General features: G+C 40.4%; 1 protein-coding gene across 2 annotated transcripts in view; it reads right to left on the bottom strand.

Annotated features, from left to right (window-relative positions):
* The window catches only part of Ctnnbl1 (catenin, beta like 1), a 162,529-nt gene that overhangs the window by 72,916 nt on the left and 69,178 nt on the right, over positions 1–20,435 (bottom strand). For both annotated transcript variants that reach the window (XM_013011092.1, XM_013011093.1), the window contains exons 6-10: positions 16,423–16,516; positions 13,248–13,339; positions 5,012–5,084; positions 4,713–4,771; positions 3,188–3,336 (exon numbers count right to left, since the gene is read on the bottom strand). In XM_013011092.1, the coding sequence (XP_012866546.1) occupies positions 3,188–3,336; positions 4,713–4,771; positions 5,012–5,084; positions 13,248–13,339; positions 16,423–16,516 (467 nt within the window). The remainder of the gene's footprint in view (positions 1–3,187; positions 3,337–4,712; positions 4,772–5,011; positions 5,085–13,247; positions 13,340–16,422; positions 16,517–20,435) is intronic.

Genomic DNA, 20,435 nt, shown 5'->3' with positions numbered 1-20,435 from the left:
TGAACTCTGGGCCTGGGTGCTGTCCCTCAGCTCTTCAGCTCAAGGCTAGCGCTCTACCACTTGAGCCACGGCGCCACTTGCGGCTTTTTTCTTTTTGCTTATGTGGTGCTGAGAAATCGAACCCAGGGCCTCTGGCATGCAAGGCAAGCGCTCTACCACTGAGCCACCTTCCCAGCCCCTAAATTGCAAACTTTAAACAGGTGCATTTTACTGTACATAAATGATGTCCCAACAAAGCTGATAAAAACATCAAACTGGTATGTATGTAGGCTGGTGAATGTGAAAGCGTGAGAGACTGTGTATAAATTATGACATTTCTTCATCAATAGTAAAAAATTAAAGGAACATCCACTGGGCACATAAATGCAAAACTGTTCCTCTTAGTAGTTATCTCATTAAATTATAATTATTTAATATTTGCCTCTTTTACTAACCTCTAAGCTTTTTTTTAAATAGGTAATGAGTACATTTCTTATCAAGTATTGTTGCCTCCTTGGTTTCCCCTTACCATCCCTGCCCTCCCAACTCCCCCTACTCCCCCTCATCCTTTGACCTTCTTAAAGGCAGACTTCTGCCTTGTCCACTCTGTATAAGGCTAACAGTTAACATATAACGTCAACACTATATAATGTTTCAAATTAGTGTCTTATCAATGTTTTGGTAGCTGCAGAACTGTTCCACTTTATATAGTGCAAAAAGAGGGAGAAATCACCACAAATTCAGCATTATTGTTCTCATTTTTCAGATGAAAAGGCTAGGGGTTGGAGAGTCAGAAAGGTTAAAATAACTCACCAAATATCCAGAGCTTATAAGTGAAAACATGCATTTAACCTCAGCTCCAAAGCCCTCCCCTTATCAACATAAACCTCTCCAAGTAAAAATCTGTAGTTAGGGGCAATTGGAACTACAGACATCTTCCTGACCTCTCAAGTTACAGCTTCCCAATCTTGAATGGACACCCTCTGAATGGACAGCAAATTAGCAGTTCTTACTAAATCAGAAAGGGTACATAAAGTCAAGGGAAAATTCGTTCCCACTTAAATTTTCCATTTGGGAGTCTGAAGAAGAAAAACAATTCAGAACAAAGAGCATGGAAAAGAGACAAAAGGAAATGCTGAATCTGCTAATATAGATAATTAATGCAAAAGAAAGGAATCCAGCAGCAACATCAGCATTCACAAATGAAAAGTGAAGTGATCCTAGAAAGGTACAGTGTCTAGTCTTTTTGGAGCTCTTCTTTAATTAGCCTCCCAGAAACTCAGCATTCCTGTTTGAATAATCCATATTTCTGGTTATTTATTCAGCTCCCCACTGGTGCACATTACCAAGCCATATGCTACAGGAATTCATCACTTCATAGCTGTACTCATCCATCCAAACACATTGGCAGTTTAGACCTTTAAGAAGCTTAGGGGAAAGTCCCTGCAGAGTGTAGTTTAAGGTGAGAAGATCCAAAAAGCCAAATGTGCCTTCCTACATGCTGTTTGCTTGAGAAGATGGGTCATTTCAACAAAAGGACAGGCAATTAGAAGGCCAAAGAAGATAAACAAATAAGAAAGGAAAGTAGCTAGAATCAGCTAAACAGTAAAGGTCTCTAAGTAATTTTCCAAATCCATCTCTGCACGTTAAAACAATTTCTTAAAGGAAGATTTTTTAAATCAATCCAAGATCTGCTAGGGACTAGATAGAAAAAGTCCTTCCAACCTTCTGCAAGCCTTGTAAAGAAAAAATTTTCAGAAATAAATACCAATAATCCTAAACTTATTTCAGGTACACAAATGGTCATTATCAAGTTTGTTATGATAGCAAACCATTAGGAAGAGCCTTAGTATCAACAATAGAATACTAACTAAGCTGTGTCCCTCAACATACCTTACGCAGTTACTGAACTCTTACAGAGAATATGTCACATTTGGAAAATAGCATGGTAAGTCCAAAAAGAAACATAATAATAGCTAGTTATGTGTGGTGGGCCTCAAATGTTGTCAAAAAAAAACTAGATGAAAATACTTAAAGACTGGCTTGTGTTTGAGCAGTTTTTTTGAGCATGTAAGGATTCCATCTTTGTACTGCTGTATGAGCCTGACACTTAACATAGTTAGTATCTTTTCAATAACTCAACAGTAATTTTGTATATCTATAGTTTAAATCATACTTAATATATGTTAAATTTATGAAAAAATTAAGTAAGTATCCTTATTTCAACAGAATTTCATACTGTGTATGAATAAAATTTTGAAATGGCAGGCTCTGGCTCAATTTTATAAAGAATAATCATAACGATTGCAGTTATTACAACCAGTGTATTACAAATATTATTCCAGTCTTTTAAGTGAAAAAAAAAATTGGTCCCTCAACTCTTTACCACACTCTGGTTATTGTCACCCTACTTTTCTACTCTTCCTAGCCAGATTTCTTTAAAAAAAAGTTATTAATGAAAACTATCTTCTTTTGTTTCTAGCTTTAAAAGGATTCTGTGTGATAACTAAGAAGCTAAGCAGAATATCAACTTTAAAGGTAGAATGTATAAAAAGATATATAAGTACTATAAACCAAATTTCTAGGACTATCTTACATGTTTTTATATTCCTCAGGCTTAGGCACACAGCATATAACAATTCAGTCTGCTATGCATAAATGCAAAATATGAATATTTTGCTGACAATACAAAAATATAGACAAACATGGCATAGATAGGTCTATGGAGGATCTACTGAAAAAAAGTATAGAGATGGGAACAAGCAGATTAAAATAGACTTCTATTCAACAATACTAATGATAAAAATATCTACAAAAGCCAGGCGCTGATGGCTCACCCCTGTAATCCTAGCTACTCAGAAGGCTGAGATCTGAGGATCATGGTTCAAAGCCAGCCCAGGCAGGAAAGTCCATGAGACTCTTATCTCCAATTAACCACCTGAAAACCAGAAGTGGCACTGTGGTTCAAAGCAGTAGAGTGCTAGCCTTGAACAAAAAGGTTCAGGGAAAGCACCCAGACCCAGAGTTCAAGACCCATGATGATCAAAGGAAATAAATAAAAATAAAAAATCCACAAATATTTATATAATACATCTACAAATGAATACTATTCTGTACAATGGTGACATTCGAGAGGATAAAAGACTACTGAAATATGTTCTTAAATCCAGGCAAAAATGATGGATGAACCCGGGGCTCAAAGACATACCTGAGCATGAGGTTCATCAGCTGAAGGCCCTCACCCTTCAGGAAGCGCTCGCGGTTTGAACTGAGCATCAGACAGGAACAGAGGGAATCAAACAGATTCTCCATCATCTCCTGCTCCTCAGCTGTGCTGGGATTGTGTCTTTTAAACACCTGCCAAGAAAAGACAGCGGAACACACAGTTCCGTAAGAGAATGCCCTTTCATCAGCCACTAGTCAACAATTTCCAAGGCTTGTCTGTCATGATAACCCCACGAGTGAGACATCAGAAGCTTATTAAACAAAACTCTCATCAGTTCCCACCCTGATCCACTCATATTCAATGAATAGATAGTAGTTCATGCAAAAACATAAATACTCAGCTGAGACCACCGAGTGGTCCAAATGATTGACAGTTCCAAGGAGGCATATTTTCTTAAAAAAACAAAAAACCCTCAAAACACCCCCCAAAGTTTTTACTATAAAATATAGTTGAAATAGAAAACTCCATTAAAAGATATACAATTAAACAATTACAGCATCCCTGAAACCACTATTTATGTCAGGATATAATTCTGCCAGTTAACCCCAAAACCTTACACTGGCACAACCCAACCTTATCAACTTTCCCCGTCAAGAAATAACCACAATCTCACACTGGAGTAAGGGGCCCCAAGTTATGGGAAAGGCATAACGTAGAAGTTCTGTCTTTGCCACAGATGAATGGCAGGCAGCAGGAAAGCCTTTCCAGAGTGTATGCATACCCATACAGGCTACCAGGAGCCTATCAATAATCTTGCAAGAAAAGGACTACGTACTTTCCCAGAACTGGAAACAGCTACACATTTCAAAGCTCTGTTTTTGGGGTGGAGGCCAAGCCACTCAGGCTGCTGGCAATAAAATGGAAGCTGTATGTTCACTGACGTGTCAGACACTCAACACATTTTAAGATTTTACCCAAATGATTTATTTTTACTCCTGTTTGTGGAATAACACAGATGAGGTTTGTTAAAACCTTAACCATATTTTTCACAATGCCAACACAATAACATTTCAACAGGATTTACAATTCTTTCAGAGACCAAATGGCAGCTTCCATTTTCTCACTGCTGCATCCTGTGCCCTGACCTTCTCCATTGTTCTTTGTGACCTCCAGCCTACGGTGCTGGGACTTGTTCCTGAGCTTATCTGGATCCTACATAAACACACTCCATTTCAGTGGCAGACTGAAAGAAAGGAGGTGAATAATGCTGGGAGCGGGCTAAATGAGAGTAACTTGGCCAAGGAAACACAAGTAAGTAGAGCACGGGTCGTCAGGACTGGGAAGGTCCTATCAGGAGACAAGGAAAGACCATAAAAAGGTGATATCTGGTCAGGACCAACGACTAAAAAAAGGAGACAAAATACCCAAGGGAGGTAATCACCAACCTGCCCCATGCTCCCTTTGGCGCCCATCATGTGGTGTAGGTATCCTTGCCTTCCAGCCCCACCTCTCATTTAAAGCAGGCCATGCATCTTCATGGCAGACAGAAAGCATAAGAATTACTCACGGATAACTGCTGAAGAAGCACATCGATTCCATCCAGCTCTCCAAGCAATTCCCTGTTTTCTAAAAGAGGGGGGGAAAAAAAGAGGAAGGAAAAAAATGAAGCTAACTGTCAGATTTTACAGCCGTCTAACACGGATACATCAGCAAACAAAATCAATACAGCCTGACAGAGTACAAAAGCTGCACAGAGAGTGAGAGGGGAAGCAAGGGGATGCCAAAGGCAAGAGAGCTTGCTGTCATGATCTGAAACAAGCCGAGCTCCTATCCTAACAGAATATCAATACTGAGAGGGAGCCTCACCATCATTGTCCTGGAGCAATATGGCCAGCACTTCACTGCAATACAGTTTGTTGGCATCGAAAGGCATCTTTGCCTGTGGGGAAATAAGAGAAAAGAGAAAACTATTAGGGGTCTTGTTAGGACAAATTTCTCACAAGTTAGAGAAGAGAAGAAGCTAGGGAAAAGACAGGTTAAGGGCAAAAAAAAAAAAAGTCTGCCTCTCAGGAGACCAGATCTAAGTACTATTTAGGAAATGGCAGGCAGACACAATGGCTCTCCCATTCCTACTGTTTAGGTCATACATGTTTCCTCTCCCACGAAGCTGTCTCAGATACCTCATTTTGAGTTGAGACTATATGAATCTAGGATAAACAATACAAAGTTTTGAACTTAAGATTAAGACTCCTGAAGCTTCATTCACAAGTTATTGCCATAAAACTAGGCTGTAAATTAGCTGATGCATGATCAGAAAAGTTGAAATGAAAGCAATTTCTTGCTTAGATTAGCTGAATATATAACAAAGTGGCTCCATTTGGATTTTTTAATGCTTAAAATTTAATTTGAAATCATAAACCTTTTTGCTTATATGCCATAATCTGCCTACTATTTAAAAAGGAAACCACATTAAATATGCAAAAATGTGTTAATATTTTAACACCTAAATTACTACCCACAATTCCTTCCCTGCTGTGTGTTCTGCTATGTGGAGATTCAGTGGGGATGCATCTACTACATAGTCTATCTTTCATGGTTATCCACACTGTTGCTTCAGTAGCAGTGAGACTTAAGTATCTCACCATTAACGATGCCCCTTGGACAAAGTGCAGGGGGCGGGGGGAGAGCGTAAGTCTCATGGATGTGTTTTTATTTACAGTTCCCAGATACCTGAACAAGGCCTGTTAATCAGCAGCAGCCTTTGCTATGTATCTGGGTTTTTGAAATGACAAATAATTTTTGTACCTGCAAAGGACAGGGAAAATGTTTATCTTGGAGCAAACACTTCCATCACCCTCATGCCACTCACAGTTCCTTTTCGATATTGATTTTGTGCTAAAGAAGGAAAAGCACTGCCTAATCAAGCAACATCCAGCACCCTTTCAGTTTTCTGTGCACGTCCTTCCTCATCAAGTCAAAATGTAGCCCACAGAATTTCAGGAGGTTGGCCAGGTCTGACTCATCTGAGGCTAAAAAGACATATACATGCAAGGTCTTAGACATGCTGACTGCATGGTATGCTCCTGAGTCAAGCTGGAGACCTTCTTTCAAGAAATCCATGTTACACCTGGAGCTTAAATGTAATCTATGGTGTATTTCCCCTTAACAAAGATGGTTCTGCAAAAATCAAAACACAAAGGTGGAAAGCAATGGGTAGATATCTCTATTTGTTAAATAAAGCTACACAAATTATTTAAGTCCCTAGCACTGCTATTATATTTTAAATTATGTTAGTCAGACCAAGTCTTCTGTAACTTTATAAGGAACTAGGGCTCTTCTTTGAAACAAGATAATAACTAAAAGAGCCTATAGACACCTGGCCACTACAGCAAGAGTCTTTCTGTACTCCCAATCCCTCTTGTCCTTCACTGGATTTTATAAACTCCAAGTTAGATGAGAGTTTTTCTATCCCTTTCCATAAATATTAGTGGGCACTTGTTATATTCAAGACACACAATTAAGGACAGCAGCAAACAATGATGAATTAAATCTGAACCCTGTCCACTATTACATCATTTGAAAATACTACATGGAATTCAAGTTAATTTTATGAAGTAGTCACAATAGAATACAAGAAATAAAAGGACACTGAAAGAATCCTCAGCACGATATTACCTATGTGCCACAAAGTTTGTACCCAACATACAATGAGGTAACTAGGGTGCCATCTTGAATTCATTGCAGGCTGACAGCATAGTGGACACCTGACATCTCTAGAGCACTGTACTACTAGCTCAGGTTGGTTTCTTTTGCAGACATCTAGCTTTGTGAAGAGAACTTTTGATGGTTTCTGTGGTTGAGGAACTGAATGAGTATCAGTAGAGGGTGACAGTGTTCAATCAGATGCCAAGGTTGGAAAGTTGTACAGTACCCAAAAGGTGGATGCACCATTAGTAAAAAACAAAAAACAAAAACCTGTGATATTTAAGAATGAAATAAAACCTCATTTTCTTTCAATAGCTACTAAGTGTACACATTAAATTATTTGGACATAACTACTTAACAGGACTTTTAGGGACTTCTTGGCATGGAGTGCTATAAAAACAAAATTATTGAAAAGTTGACTCGAGGTAAGGCTCAAATGGTAAAGTGCTTGCCTAGCAAGAAGAAGGCCTCAAGCTGAATGTAAGTTCTGCCAAAATAACAAATATTACTGAGATTCTGCGAGAACCATGAGCCAGCTACAAGACCCTATGACCCTTTGTAAAATAGAAATAAAGATTTTAGACTTCCTTGGAGAGGTGTGAGAAATAAATAGGAAAATCACACAGTACATGCTACGGGTTTCTAGGATAGCTGGATTCAGAAATATCTGACTTAGATCTCAGCTCTAATTGTTCATCAGTGATATGATCTTGGTTAAATGAATGTACCTCTCTGAGCCAATGTCTCCTATGCTGTCACATTTTCCTTAGGAAGTAACTCCATTAAATAAACATAATAATGGCCCCTAACAGCTGAGTCCCCTTTACTAAGGATTACTGTCTCCTTGCCTCGCCCCCCAAATCCCTAGTTCTTGCTGTCTCATATTTCAAGGAATTTCTAATTATGACAAAATTGTGATGAATCATTTTTTTCACTTTCTCTTTAAGTATAAGCATTTTGATTTAAAAAGTGGAGGGACTGCCTTAGAATCAGAGTGTAGTGCCAGCTGGAAGCACATTGGAAAGAGGCCACTTTGGAGAAACTTAGCCCAACTCTCACTGGCTCTGGATTTTGGCAAGGCATTTATTTCCCTATCCTAGAATTCTTCTTCATCCGTAAATGAGGGACAGCTGTATGCTATTGTCAGGGATGCTTATGAGGATTAGAAATATGTATGCAAGGATCTAGAGAAACATTTTGCATGGAATGGACAGTTAATTTATGAAATTATCAGATGGGGAACACAGCCATAATAATGATGGTGACAATAACAGTTTAATCTGGTGGAAAAGATACAAAAGAACCTAGGTCATTGGGGAAGAGAATAATCTTCTATGCTTAGACAAAAGACAAAACTTACCAAAGATATTTTATTTCTTTTAAATCTCAAACAGAGATTACAAAACACCAAACTTCCCAATAACAAAAGGATAGTCAAAACCAGAAAAAAGAAAAATTCACTCAGCAGGTCTGTTGGTTTACTCGCAAAGTAAACCGGTAGAACTTGGAACTTGTAGGGCTCTTTTGTATCCAGGAGCCTGGTGATCCTAAATCTTTCAGCTGTCAGGGTAATTACAGAGTCAAGCATAGGTTTGTACTCAGCATGTACAGCCTTGAATAAAATTAAACTTCACCTTTTGTGAAGCTGCTGCCTTTTTGGAAAGTACAAAACAATTATGCTACCACCCGCAGCCAGAAGCTGCAGGTTATATCTGCAGCTCACCTCTGGCCCCTGAAACACACGAGGCAGGTTCAGACAGTTGTACAACCCTGTACAACTGTCAGAGCAGATTGGGTCCTGCAAAATCACAACCTCTAGTCACTAGGGGCTAAGACTTTTGCATCAGCCAGTTGTACATGTTGTGTAATAGCCAATTGTTACTCATTAACTCATATGCTACTCGAAAGCATTAACTGCAAATCTTAATTTTGTTTCTTCAGAAAAGAGAAGTAAAACATTTGGTTTGGATGTCATTTTCAAAAGTATATAGTATCCGAATAAGTTCCTATTCCCCATTTAAAAATATGACCTGTTATGCAGTGGAGTGTCTCTTCCAGTAAGTTATCTGCTTACCTGCTAATCCGTTTAATGCAATCATCTGAAATAGGTTTTATCCTCATTAGAACAAATTAGTAAGGTTTCATTTGGTAGATGTAAAATCCCTGGAAATCTCTATGTACTGCTACGCTATCAGTATACATGGAGAAATCCACGTCTAAACTGTCTGTCATCAAGAACTGCTTAAGGATTACTGAAGAAATGTGAGATAATCAAACAGCAAGTTCTTATCCAGAAACCTAGGCATAAAAATGCTGGCACCTTGGTCCTCAAGATTTTACTTATATTCTTCATGTTCACCAGGAAGGATTATTAAAATACTGTATAGGACGCTGGACCCCAGCTTCAGATTTGACAATCGGGGAACTTTCAGGGGACTCAATGATCTGCTTTTTTTTTTTAACAAGTTGCCAGTTAACACTGAGATGCCACTGAGAACATTTTGCAAGCAATTGCAATGAGATGCAAATACAGCAGAGACCCAGTTTTTGTTTTTATGGAATTTAAGGATATTTGGAGAAAGAAAAATTAGCACATGTAATATGAAAGTCTGCCAGGTAATGGAATTATTTCCATTTTACAGATCAAGAAAAGGTGCTCCAAAGGGTGCCATGCAATTTTAGTAAGCATTGGAAACCAGACTGTTAACTTGCATGAAAAAAACACTAGGGGAAGAAAAAATAAAAGGATGGGCTGGTTTTTGGAAAAGAGAGAAGGCAAGATAGGCTGGGGCAAAGCAATGCTATGGAAAGAATACACAAGAACCGCTGGAGGCACAGGTTTTAACTCACTTCTATCTCTGTTGCATGGGCTTAGACAAGGCAGGTAATATCTTTAGTTCTTTTAGTGTGTAATTATGTATGTGTCTGTGTGTGTGTGTGCATGCTTGTGCACATGTGCTTGCGCACGTGTGTGCAGGCATGGGTGCTGGTCCCAGGACTTAAACTTAGGGGCAGGGGGCTGTCCCTTAGCTTTTTTTTGCTCAAGGCTAGTGCTCTCCATCACTTGCTCCACAGCTCCACTTCCAGCTTCAGCTTTTTTTTTTCTTTTTTGGAAGGGGCAGGTGTTTAACTAGAGATAAGAGTCTCACAGACTTTCCTTCCTGGGCTGGCTTTGAATCGAGATCCTTAGACCTCAGCCTCCTGGGTAGCTAGGATTAAAGGCATTAGCCACTGGTGCCTGGCTACTTTTAGTTGCAGATAAATGCAACAGAACTTACAAATTTCTTTTCTGTCCTAAAAATGACTAAAGCTACATCCCTTACATAAGGATCTGGGGTGTCTTATGCTCCTTCTTTGCTTATTTCTCAGTTCTGAGGATTGAGCCCAGTGCCTCAAGCAAGTGTTTTAATGCTTAAGACATATCACCAAGCCATTAAGCTTTCTCTTGAAAAGTTGTATCCAATTTAGAAACACAAAACACATATACTGTGCGTGTGCACACACACACACACTCACATACACACCTAGTAAAGGTAGGAAGAGCATGAACAAAGCTAGAGGTCAAGACAGAACAGATCTCTGCAGAGGATAGGTAAAAAATAGGTGAGCAAGGCCAATGTTTTACAACTGGAAAGTGAAAAGATTGGACTGAGCCAGGCCAGGACTCTACAAGTAGGCAGAAAAAGTGGGCAATGAAATAACAGCTGTAGCATCACTGAAGGTAGTTTCTTAAATGGGGATGGCAACTGTAAGTGGCATTTCACAGCAGTCCACAAGAAAGAGTAAGAAGAGGATCCACATTTCTAGAGACCAGTAGATGGAACTGAGGCTGAACAATAGAATTACATAGGGAACTTTTCTAACATATACCCACAGCAGAGACTGGGACAGTAGGTCTGGAGTGTAGTCTGAGAATCTGAGGTTTTCAAAGTTCCATAATGATATTAGTATAATCTTCCAGCTGAAACCCATGGTGATAGAGATCTTCACAGTTTAAAAAGCAACACATGTGGTCTTCATAATAACCTCTCAAAACTGGTAAGGTGAGGAAGACGTTGTATATATGTATGCATGCATGTATATATGTGTGTGTGTGTGTGTACACACACACAGTGCCGGTCTTGAGGCCTCAACTCAGGGCACTGTACTTGACCTTTTCTGCTCAAGGCTAGCATTCTACCACTTTTAGTCTCAGCTTCACTTCTAGATTTTTTGGGGGAGGGTGGGCAGGGTGGGAGGTTGTTATTTGGAGCTAAGAGTCTCAACAACTCTGTCCTGGCTTGCTTTGGACTATAATCCTCCAAGTTCAGCCTCCTGAATAGCTAGGATTACAGGCCTGAGCCACTGGTACCTAGGTAAGGATACTCATTATTTTAAATGAGAAAACAGACTGGACAAGGGACTAGGCCAGACAAGGGACAGTGTCACAGCTCATAAGGAAGTCAGAGTTAGAGTCCACATGACAGTCAAGAGGTGAAGGTTAAAAGTGCCTCCTCAGACCAAAGAACAAGAGCAAAGCATCAGTTTTACAGACACACCTTCTTGTTGGCCTCAGCCTTAAGTAGGATTTCCTTAAGGAAGTACTTCCCTTAATGTTCTGGGCAGCACATGGTTTTTCTAAGAGAACTTGCTTACTAGTAAAATAACCAAATAGCATTTTAATGTTTAAATACCCTGAACCCTTGAAAAACTGTTTTAGAGACAGCAACATAGCTGTTTATGCCCAGAGGATTACATAAACGCTGTGCCTGTAAGGCATGAGTCAATAGTGTGCTAAAATACCAAATGGACCTCTTTATTACTGTCATAAGGGTAATGGAATCCAAGCTAAACACCCAGAGGTTTCAATTTCTCTTTCTATGTAACCAGTTCAAAGAAGAAGACAACGAAAACTGCAGATTCCAATACCTTTCAAAGGACAGAGGTTTGATGGAGGATTCTTAAATCAGTAGTAAGTCCCAAGTAAGTAAGGAAACTTTGTCTTGACTTCACAGAGCTGAATACTACTGGATTATTTTATATATTTTAAGGTAAGGGCCTTAACACATGGCACCTCCACCAACAAATGAGGTTCCTATTATCTACTTTCCTATTACCCTATTACCCAATCCTCTTAACTTAGTGTCTGATTTCCTCTCCTCTATCCCTCACCTCAGTCCCAATGTGTCTCCAGGCTTTGGAGAATAAAAGTATTTTAAATATTGAGAAAAGAAGAAACTAAGTTGGGGATATGTGAAGGGAGCCACACAGGGAAACTCCTGGAGTTATCCAGACTCTGGAGAGGAGGTCAAGAGCAAATTGCAAAGATAGCAGCATGAGTTAATGATGTACTATGCGCTAGACTAAAAGGAAAGGGACTTAGGAAGGGGAAAAGTAGGCTTGCATGGGTTCAGTGCATTGAGCTCTACCAGGCAAATGTGCCCATACTCCCTAATGGTAAATGCTGGGCTAGGCTCAGTAACCTTGAGTAGTTGTATGAGCTATGTTAGAGAACTAATGGGAGCCGGGTGCTGGTGGCTCACGCCTGTAATCCTAGTTATTCAGGAGGCTGAAATCTGAGGATCACGGTTCAAAGCCAGCCTGGGGAGGAAAGTCCGTGAGACTCTTATCTCCAATTAATCACCAGAAAACCTGAAATGGCACTGTGGCTCAAGTGGTAGAGCACTCACCTTGAGCTGAAGAGCTCAGGGACAGCGCCCAGGCCCAGAGTTCAAGCCCCATGACTGATATGAGGGGGGGGGGGGAGAGAGAGAAAGAGAGAGAGAGACAGAGAGACAGAGAATTAATGGGAACCAATATCAAGTAAGTAGGAATGAGGGATAGGTTGTCAGAGGCCAGGAATTATAGGGCATATACTAACTTAGGCTGGGTTCAAATCATAATCCTCAGATCTCAGCCTCCCCCATTGCCTGTCATGAATTCTAGGACTTTTTGGACTGACAAGCTAAGAAAAATGTGTAAGAGTATATCAGGATACAGACATATCACTTATAGTGTGTATATGATGATTGTACCATTTATAGCAGGCAAAACCATAGAAATGGAAAGGGTTAAATTCATTTTTATTATCTGTAAAATATCAGGCACCCATTATCAGTGAAAAAGCAATGTGCATAAGAAAACATTATATGATTTTGTTTGTGAAACATACATACCACATCACACTCTTCTATATAAAGAAAATATCTGAAAGTACATTAAATATTATCAACAGCAGCTGGAAAGTGGAACTAGAAGGGATCCTTTAAGAAGGAAAGGAGGCTATAGAAAAGGGTAAGAGGTACTAGAAAACTTCCTACTACATCCTATATCTAGAGGCCCACAATCTCTATCAACTGGGAACAACCATGCCCAGAGAAAAGATATTTGAGCAAAAGTGCCACAAAGCCACACTCACCTTCAGCCTCTTCAATAGCCACTGCAGAAGCCCCTGCTGGGCAGCCTCAGTACACACCTCGGGCCGGAACTCAGCCATGTTTTCTACAATAGCTAAAGGGAGACAGACACTAGTCACAGGGGAGGGCAACTTTGCTTCCATCTGCAATCAGCTTGCTTCCCATGACAGGCAGTTCCCCTCTCCCTGTATTCCTCCCAGCCAGATGCTGTGCTGTCATTTATAGAATAACCAGGGGGTTGCTGTGGGTTTACTTCAAGTTATGTTACAAGTAAAAGTCATAACTGAAAATAAAAGAATTCACAAAAGGGATTCGGCAAGAGGTTTTCTATGCTACTAGAGATCAACACTAGAGCAGAATACAGCCTAGGAGGGCTCCACTTAGTCCACAGTCTCAGAGCCCAGTAACCAAAGAGATGGCAGCCTAGGCAGAAACGACAAGGAAAACTAGGGCATGGGGAATTCAGCTTTTCTTTCTGATTCATCCATTTTCTGTTCTTTGGAATTGTGTGGACAAAGGACACTGCCAGAGAAGCAGGCATGTTCTTCTATATGAACAAAACAACTGCGCACATGGGGCAAATGCCACGCCGGCAGAGGTAGCTACCAGGTACTAGGGAGCCCTGCTATCTCCTGTGAAAGCCAATGAACTGTTTAACAGAAAAATTAAAATTAGGAGGCAAAAAAAAAGCTTATATGACTACAATACCAAAAATGAGACAATTAAATCATTTATAGTCTTTAATACATAAATGCTTCTCATTCCTTCTGGTCCCCTTTTGTTCCCACCTTAAGAATATATATAACTCACAAAGCAAACACAGTTATATGTTCCCTAAGCACAATGCCTAGAACACACTGGGAATACTTTGAGGGAGAAAGGACTATTTTCATACTTCCAAAGGAAAGTAATTATTCACGTGAATCTCTGGCACCTTTGTCTTATTCTTCTGCTTAAACTTTTGGTGGCTTCCTGTTGACTGGTAGAAAGAAAACCAATCTTCTTACTATGGTTTACAAAATCTTCTAAATTTTGGACAAACCTACTTTTCCAGGTCCATTTCCCACCAGTCCATGACCACTGCTGCAGTACAGGTCTAACTTTCTTGGGCTACTTTGCTTCTTCTCTTGCTGGTTTCCCCTTCCTCCTCCTCCTTCTCTTCCTCCTCCTCCTCTTCTTCCTTTCTCCTCTTCCTCCCTCCTCCTCTTCTTCTTCTTCTTCCTCCTCCTCCTTTTAATGCTACTGGGGGTTTGATCTCACAGCTTCACACTAGCATTCTAACACTTGAACAGTCCTTTTGAACTTTATTTTTTGGATACGGTTTCTTAGTTTCTTTGTTTTGGTTTTGGTTTGCCAAGAGCTGGCTCCTGACTGTGATCTTCCTACCTCTGACTCTTATTTTAGCTAAGACCACAGGTACTAAACCTGGTTTGTTGGCTAAAATGGGACCTGGTTAATTTTTTTGCTCATGTTGGCCTTGAATCATGATCTTCTTTATCTCAATCTCCCAAAAAGATGGAATTATAGGCATGAGCTACTGTGCTAATTTCACCCCAGTTGGCACCAGTTCCCATGGGACAATTTGGAGACCCTTCCTTGTTATTCCCACAATGCTTTTCACTGACTCTTACTCTACCATTTGTCACCTGGTATTTATTATCTTTCCTTTCTCTACTGGACCTTCTCATCATTCTAATTCCTATAAATTAACAATGACTAATCATCAAAATCTACCTAGTGACTAGCACAGACTGACAAAACACTCGGCACTCAATAATGGAGACAGGGACGACTCTGAGCTATGGAAGGTGCCCAAGCTGGCACAGACAGATCTCTGCAGACTTCCAGGCTGGTGCTTTTTCTACTAGAGCAGGCCTTTTTATTAAGTCAGCTAAGACTTTTGATAAACTTAAAAAAAAAAACTGGCTGACGTTATACAGAGAGGTATTTCACTGTGATATTTCCACAGGTTTACAATATATTCTGATCAATCTCATCCCTTCTATCATTCTCTTCTCCTCTTCCCTCCTTCCCAAGTCAATTTCAACAAGTTTCAGTGTTCTATTTTCATAGTTGTAAACAAGCTATTTCAATTGTATTCATCTTCTTTCAAGATGTATTTCAAAATCATTCATCCTCTATTTTTCTTCCTCCTTCCTCCCTTGATAAAACTGTGTAATCCACAAAATACAGCATTAGGTTAACAGATGGCAATGCCAAATTCTGGCTTTTGACTACAGCCAACTCCCAATCATAGAGTGCTGTGCTTTCTCCTTCCTTGCTCCCTAGGTGCCCATCCCCCTCTCCCTTCTTGGTGATAATCCTCACTGAGGAGAGGCTAGAATGACAAGAGAAATCTAGTAAGCACAAAGGAGCAGAAAGGAAATCTAATCTCATCAAAATTTCTGCTTCCACTGGGCCTCATTCATTTCTTGAGCTCTGCTTATAGATATGTCTCCTCTGGTTTTATAAGACAGTGGCTAGTGATAAAGAAGACTACCCCAAAGTACAATTTTAAAAAGGCTAATGCTTCAGCAACTGTGCAAAGGGGAACACTGGGGAGATTAAGGGAAGAAAGAAGAGGGGAAACACTGCAGAGGAATCCAGTTAACAAGCATAGACACAAGGGCAGCCAAGTTAGTAGGGATATATAATTGCAAATACATAGTTGCAGTAATTCCAACTTGAATTTACATAGACTTATATATAAGAAGGGAAAGGAACACTGACTCTTTTGCACAAAAAAAAAAAAGCCCTTTCCTGAAAGGTTTATAGTTGCACAAAAGTTTGCAATTTCTCTGAAGAAAACTGGTAAGAGAAGCTAACAGAAAATGATTTAAACTTTTTAAATATGTACTTTCCAAAGGACAGGAGATGGAATCCTGAATGGATTTCATCCTAACTTTGGAGGCAGAGGCCTGATAAAATCTAGCAGGCAGCGCATTTTGTCTTGAAAGGTTACCTACTTTGTGGATTTCTGCTTTTATTACCTACAAGCCAAGCCAAAGCTGCAGTTATATGAAATGTACACACAGGTCTTCATTTCTGAAAAGGCAGTTTCAGAGCAGAAGGAAAGAAAACACTCCAGCTGTTGACTGGCTTAGGCAAGAAGGGAAAGGAAGAAACACCACGTTCAGCCCAGGAGTACTAAGCTCAGTACAAGCACCTGTCACTCACCCAAGGTATTGTGGACTCCATCTGCCTCCTCCCGCACAGACTCATCCAGGCGTTCCAGATTCTGCACCAGCAGTGCCACCACCTGCCCATCTACCTGCAGGAACAGAGAAGCAAAGGGAAAAAGAGATACAGGTCACAACTGGTCCTCCAATGTTCCTATTCACACCCTCAACAAACTAAGTAAACATACAGCTATGATTTATAATGTGCCTTGTACATTGGATGCTAAAGGGCCCTGGAGCAAGGAAATGCCAGCATTCCTGTTTCTAACTTAAGAGGAGCACAATGAGGCTGAGGGAGAAGAAGGAAAATTCAAGGTTATAAAGTTAGTGAGCAACAGACCTCGCTGAAACCAAGCCCGGCTCTTTCTCCTTCTCCAAAGCACCTCCACACCTTACAAAACACCAGCATGAGTCAGGCCAACAGTTCATGCACACCAATACACATTTCTAGACCATAGTAGCTGAGAGGCTCAGTGGGAAGAAGGGTTACCAGCCCCACTTCATGCTGACTTCAAAATTGATGTCAAACTGTAAACATTCTAACATTCCAATCCAAACTTTTCAAAAACTATTACTTCTTTTTTATTTTTATTGTTATTATAAAGGTGATGTACAGAGGGGTTACAGTCACATAAGTCAAGAATATATTTCCTTTTGGACAATGTCACCCTTCCCCTTGCTTAAAACTATTACTCTTCTAGTTCCCTCATCAAAGCTGTCATTTCTCTAATTTGATTCACAAGTGTTAAGATCCACAGGAAACCAGCAGTAGCTACATCAGACAACTAATATGCTGCGCAGTGGTGGTAGGTCTAAGCCGGGCTTCCCCTTCCCAGGTGAAATGATGCTTTACCTATGCCTACTCTGCAATGACTCCTGAGCATAGCATGACAATTCAGGGGACTGCCCCCAGCAACCTCAAGACAAGCCAGGGAGGATAACTAAGGACATCCCTCATTTTCTTTGTACTTGTGAAGTACCCCTTCCCAATTTCACTTCTGTCATTTAGGAAGTGGGGGTGAGATTACATGTATTCGAAGATTATGGGGGAAAGTGGCATGCCATAGCAGCTGAAGAAGTCCAATAGAGTCAGAAAATTGTCTAGTGTCCCTCCCTCACACACACCTGATGATGTACCACTCAGAGCCCCATTGGCTAAAAACAAGCCAAGTTCCTTGAATGTAGGCACCTCACCTCTGTTGCCTTGGCCTTTAAAGTCCAGCACAGTGCCATACACAGCAGAAACCAAGGACCCTAAAGAAATCTAAATAATTCAATGGATCACCTACTTGGTGCACTATAACTGGCTCACATAGGCTGCTTACCTTCACTTAATCCTCACAGCTTTTGCAGGAAAGAAAACAAAGGCTGAGAGAGGTTAACTGACCTGGTCAAAGTCACAAAGCTGGTACCAAAAATGACCAATTCTGAAAACCTACTTTTCTGCACTGTGCCCCAATCTCTTTGGAAAGGAGAGAAAGCAAAGGGAAGAAAGGAGAGAAAGTCAGCTGACACTTGTATGGAAGGCAGGCACTCTACAGAGCCAACACATCTGGATCTGTGAGCAGCAGCAATGACAAGGGGAGACGTTTTAATGGCAAAAGGCCTTGAAATTAGTCCTCTTTCTTGGTGTGAGACTCAAGGGCAACATATGGACAAGGGGAAAGCTGAAATTATAGACCAATTCATGATACCTGAATCACAAGTGAATGACACTTTTGGAGCTCTCCTTTGTACCCCAGGGGGTAGGGGTGGGTCAACAAGGCCCTATTAGATGGAAGGGAACTTCACAGAACTGAGGGTACCATAAATAGAAGAGCTGTTTGCCCCCTCTTAGGCTGAGACACACAAAGTTGCTCCAATCTTACAGCCAACAAAAGCTTCGCCAAAGAAATCCACTGCAATGTTTCCTTAATTAATTGGATAATTTGGGTATGTGAGAGAAAACAAAAAAACATCTGGGGGATGAGCAGGAACCATGTCACAGCTTGTTTTCCCTTAAAACACCTAATCTCCCCAAATCCTAACACAGCAAACACGGACACTCTGCTGTGCCTATCATTCTGCACATTGCTTCATGCATTTCCATGGCTTATTGCTACTTTATCTGCATCCCTCCCCCCTTTTTCTTGATTTTTAGTTATGTTTCCCATTTCTGCTGTCTGGGAACTGCCGGAGACAGTGGCAGTGAGCAACGTGCTTAAATCCTGGGGCTGAATGGTTATGGATAATGGGTATCTGGCTAAAGGAAAATCTTTTTTCTTGTTACAGAAATCTAACTTCTAACAGGGAGCCTTTTTAAGCTTGCAAAGTGTGAAACTTTATGTTTAGCTGGGTTAAACGCAATTTTATCTGATTGTAGGAGAGCCAAAAGCAGTCAAAATACATTTAGCTCAGAAAGCCCTTGGAAGGTATTTATATTATGCATAGCTCTGGATATCACCTAGTAAGAAGTACAAATTAGCATTCTGTCCTACTTCCTCTAACCCCTTGGGTCTACCTTCAATTTTCTGGACCTGTGACGAAGTCTGAAACTAAAAACAAATCCCACTCAGGGATTAAAGCATCAGCCAGAGTCACTCTGGTCTTGGAAATTAGGATGTTTTCTGATAAGTCACTGCTTGTTTCTGCTTGTTAGCAGGTCTCCAGAAAATATTCCAGCAGGTCTAACTGAGACAAAGTTCAAGGACATGATCAGACATCTTTTTTTCCACTTGACCAAAGAGGGTGGATATAAGAGAAGAGGAAGAAATAAAGAGACAGATGAGAGAGTTTGAAGGAGGATTATTTTTCTATCTGGCATATGTTCTCAAGAGTTAGACCAGAAGGGTTGTTTTTTTTTTTAAAATGCCTAAGCGTTTTAGAAATTTCTTATTTAAAAAACAATATAAAAATAAAACCCCATGCCCATGGTTTCTTTTTAAGGCACTGTGTTGCTAATATAGCTCTAGGCTGTGGTAAGAGCTAATTATAGCTCTTGCTCTGTAGCCCAGACTAGTCTTAAACTCACAATCCTCCTAGCTCAGCCTTCCTAACGTATACAATCATGCCTAGCTCCCATGCAATCTTGATCAAACAGGTTTTAAGGATAGATACATAGTAATGTGGTCATAATGCAAAACTCTGGCCTATTGTATCTTAGCTAGTGACATTTTAGATTCCACTCTTATCTTCCAATCCACTTTTCACTCTGCCACCAAAGGGATCTTTTCCAAGTAAGACTGTTACCTAATCCCTGGCCTACAACCTGGGCATGCTGGCAATCCCAGCCCAGCCCAGGATGGCCCCTTCTCTGTTCCTTAACTGTGCCAAGCTTATTCTTTTCTGTCTTTGCGCTTTTCCCACAATGCTCTTGGTAATTTTGAACAGCCGGCTGCTTCTGAACCCAGAGCTCAGGTCCTTCCTGACAATTCAATTTAACCTGACCTCTGGGCACCTGACATCACATCACTCAATTTTAATTCTCTGTGTAACACAAAACCACTCTCAGCAGTTTTCCTCTTTATTTAGCTCCCATTTCTCTCTCTCCTGAAACAGACTCTTGTCAGTCTTACTCAAAGCTATAGTGCTCTAGTTCCTAGATGAGGAGCATACCAAACACTCAGTAAATACTGGGTGAACAAATGAACAAGTTTAGATTCTGCTGAGGAACAAAAATAGGTGAAGATGAGAACATTAGTAGATATGGGAAGGGACAGGATCCACAAATTTACCTAGCAAGTATCTTTAGCACAACACAGTTTAGCCTCACCCGAGCAGCACAAATATAATGCCAACCAAGCATGAGCTAAACCAAGGCAGAGCTCCAAGTTTAGCATTTTATTTATTTATTTTTTCCTTTTTTTTTTTATTGTAAAGATACTATACAGAGGGTTACAGTTACATGAGTGAGGTAATGAGTACACTTCCTCTTGAACATTGTTAGCCCCTCCATTGTTTTCCCCCTACCATCCCCTCCCTCCCTCCCTTCCCCGAAGTTCTTTTTTTTTTTGATTGTGATTAAGTGATTAC

Source organism: Dipodomys ordii, unplaced genomic scaffold (genome assembly GCF_000151885.1).
Source record: "Dipodomys ordii isolate 6190 unplaced genomic scaffold, Dord_2.0 Scaffold13, whole genome shotgun sequence".
NCBI lineage: Eukaryota > Metazoa > Chordata > Mammalia > Rodentia > Heteromyidae > Dipodomys > Dipodomys ordii.
Note: the sequence above shows the minus strand (reverse complement) of the source record. Positions and strands in the feature narration are given on the sequence as shown.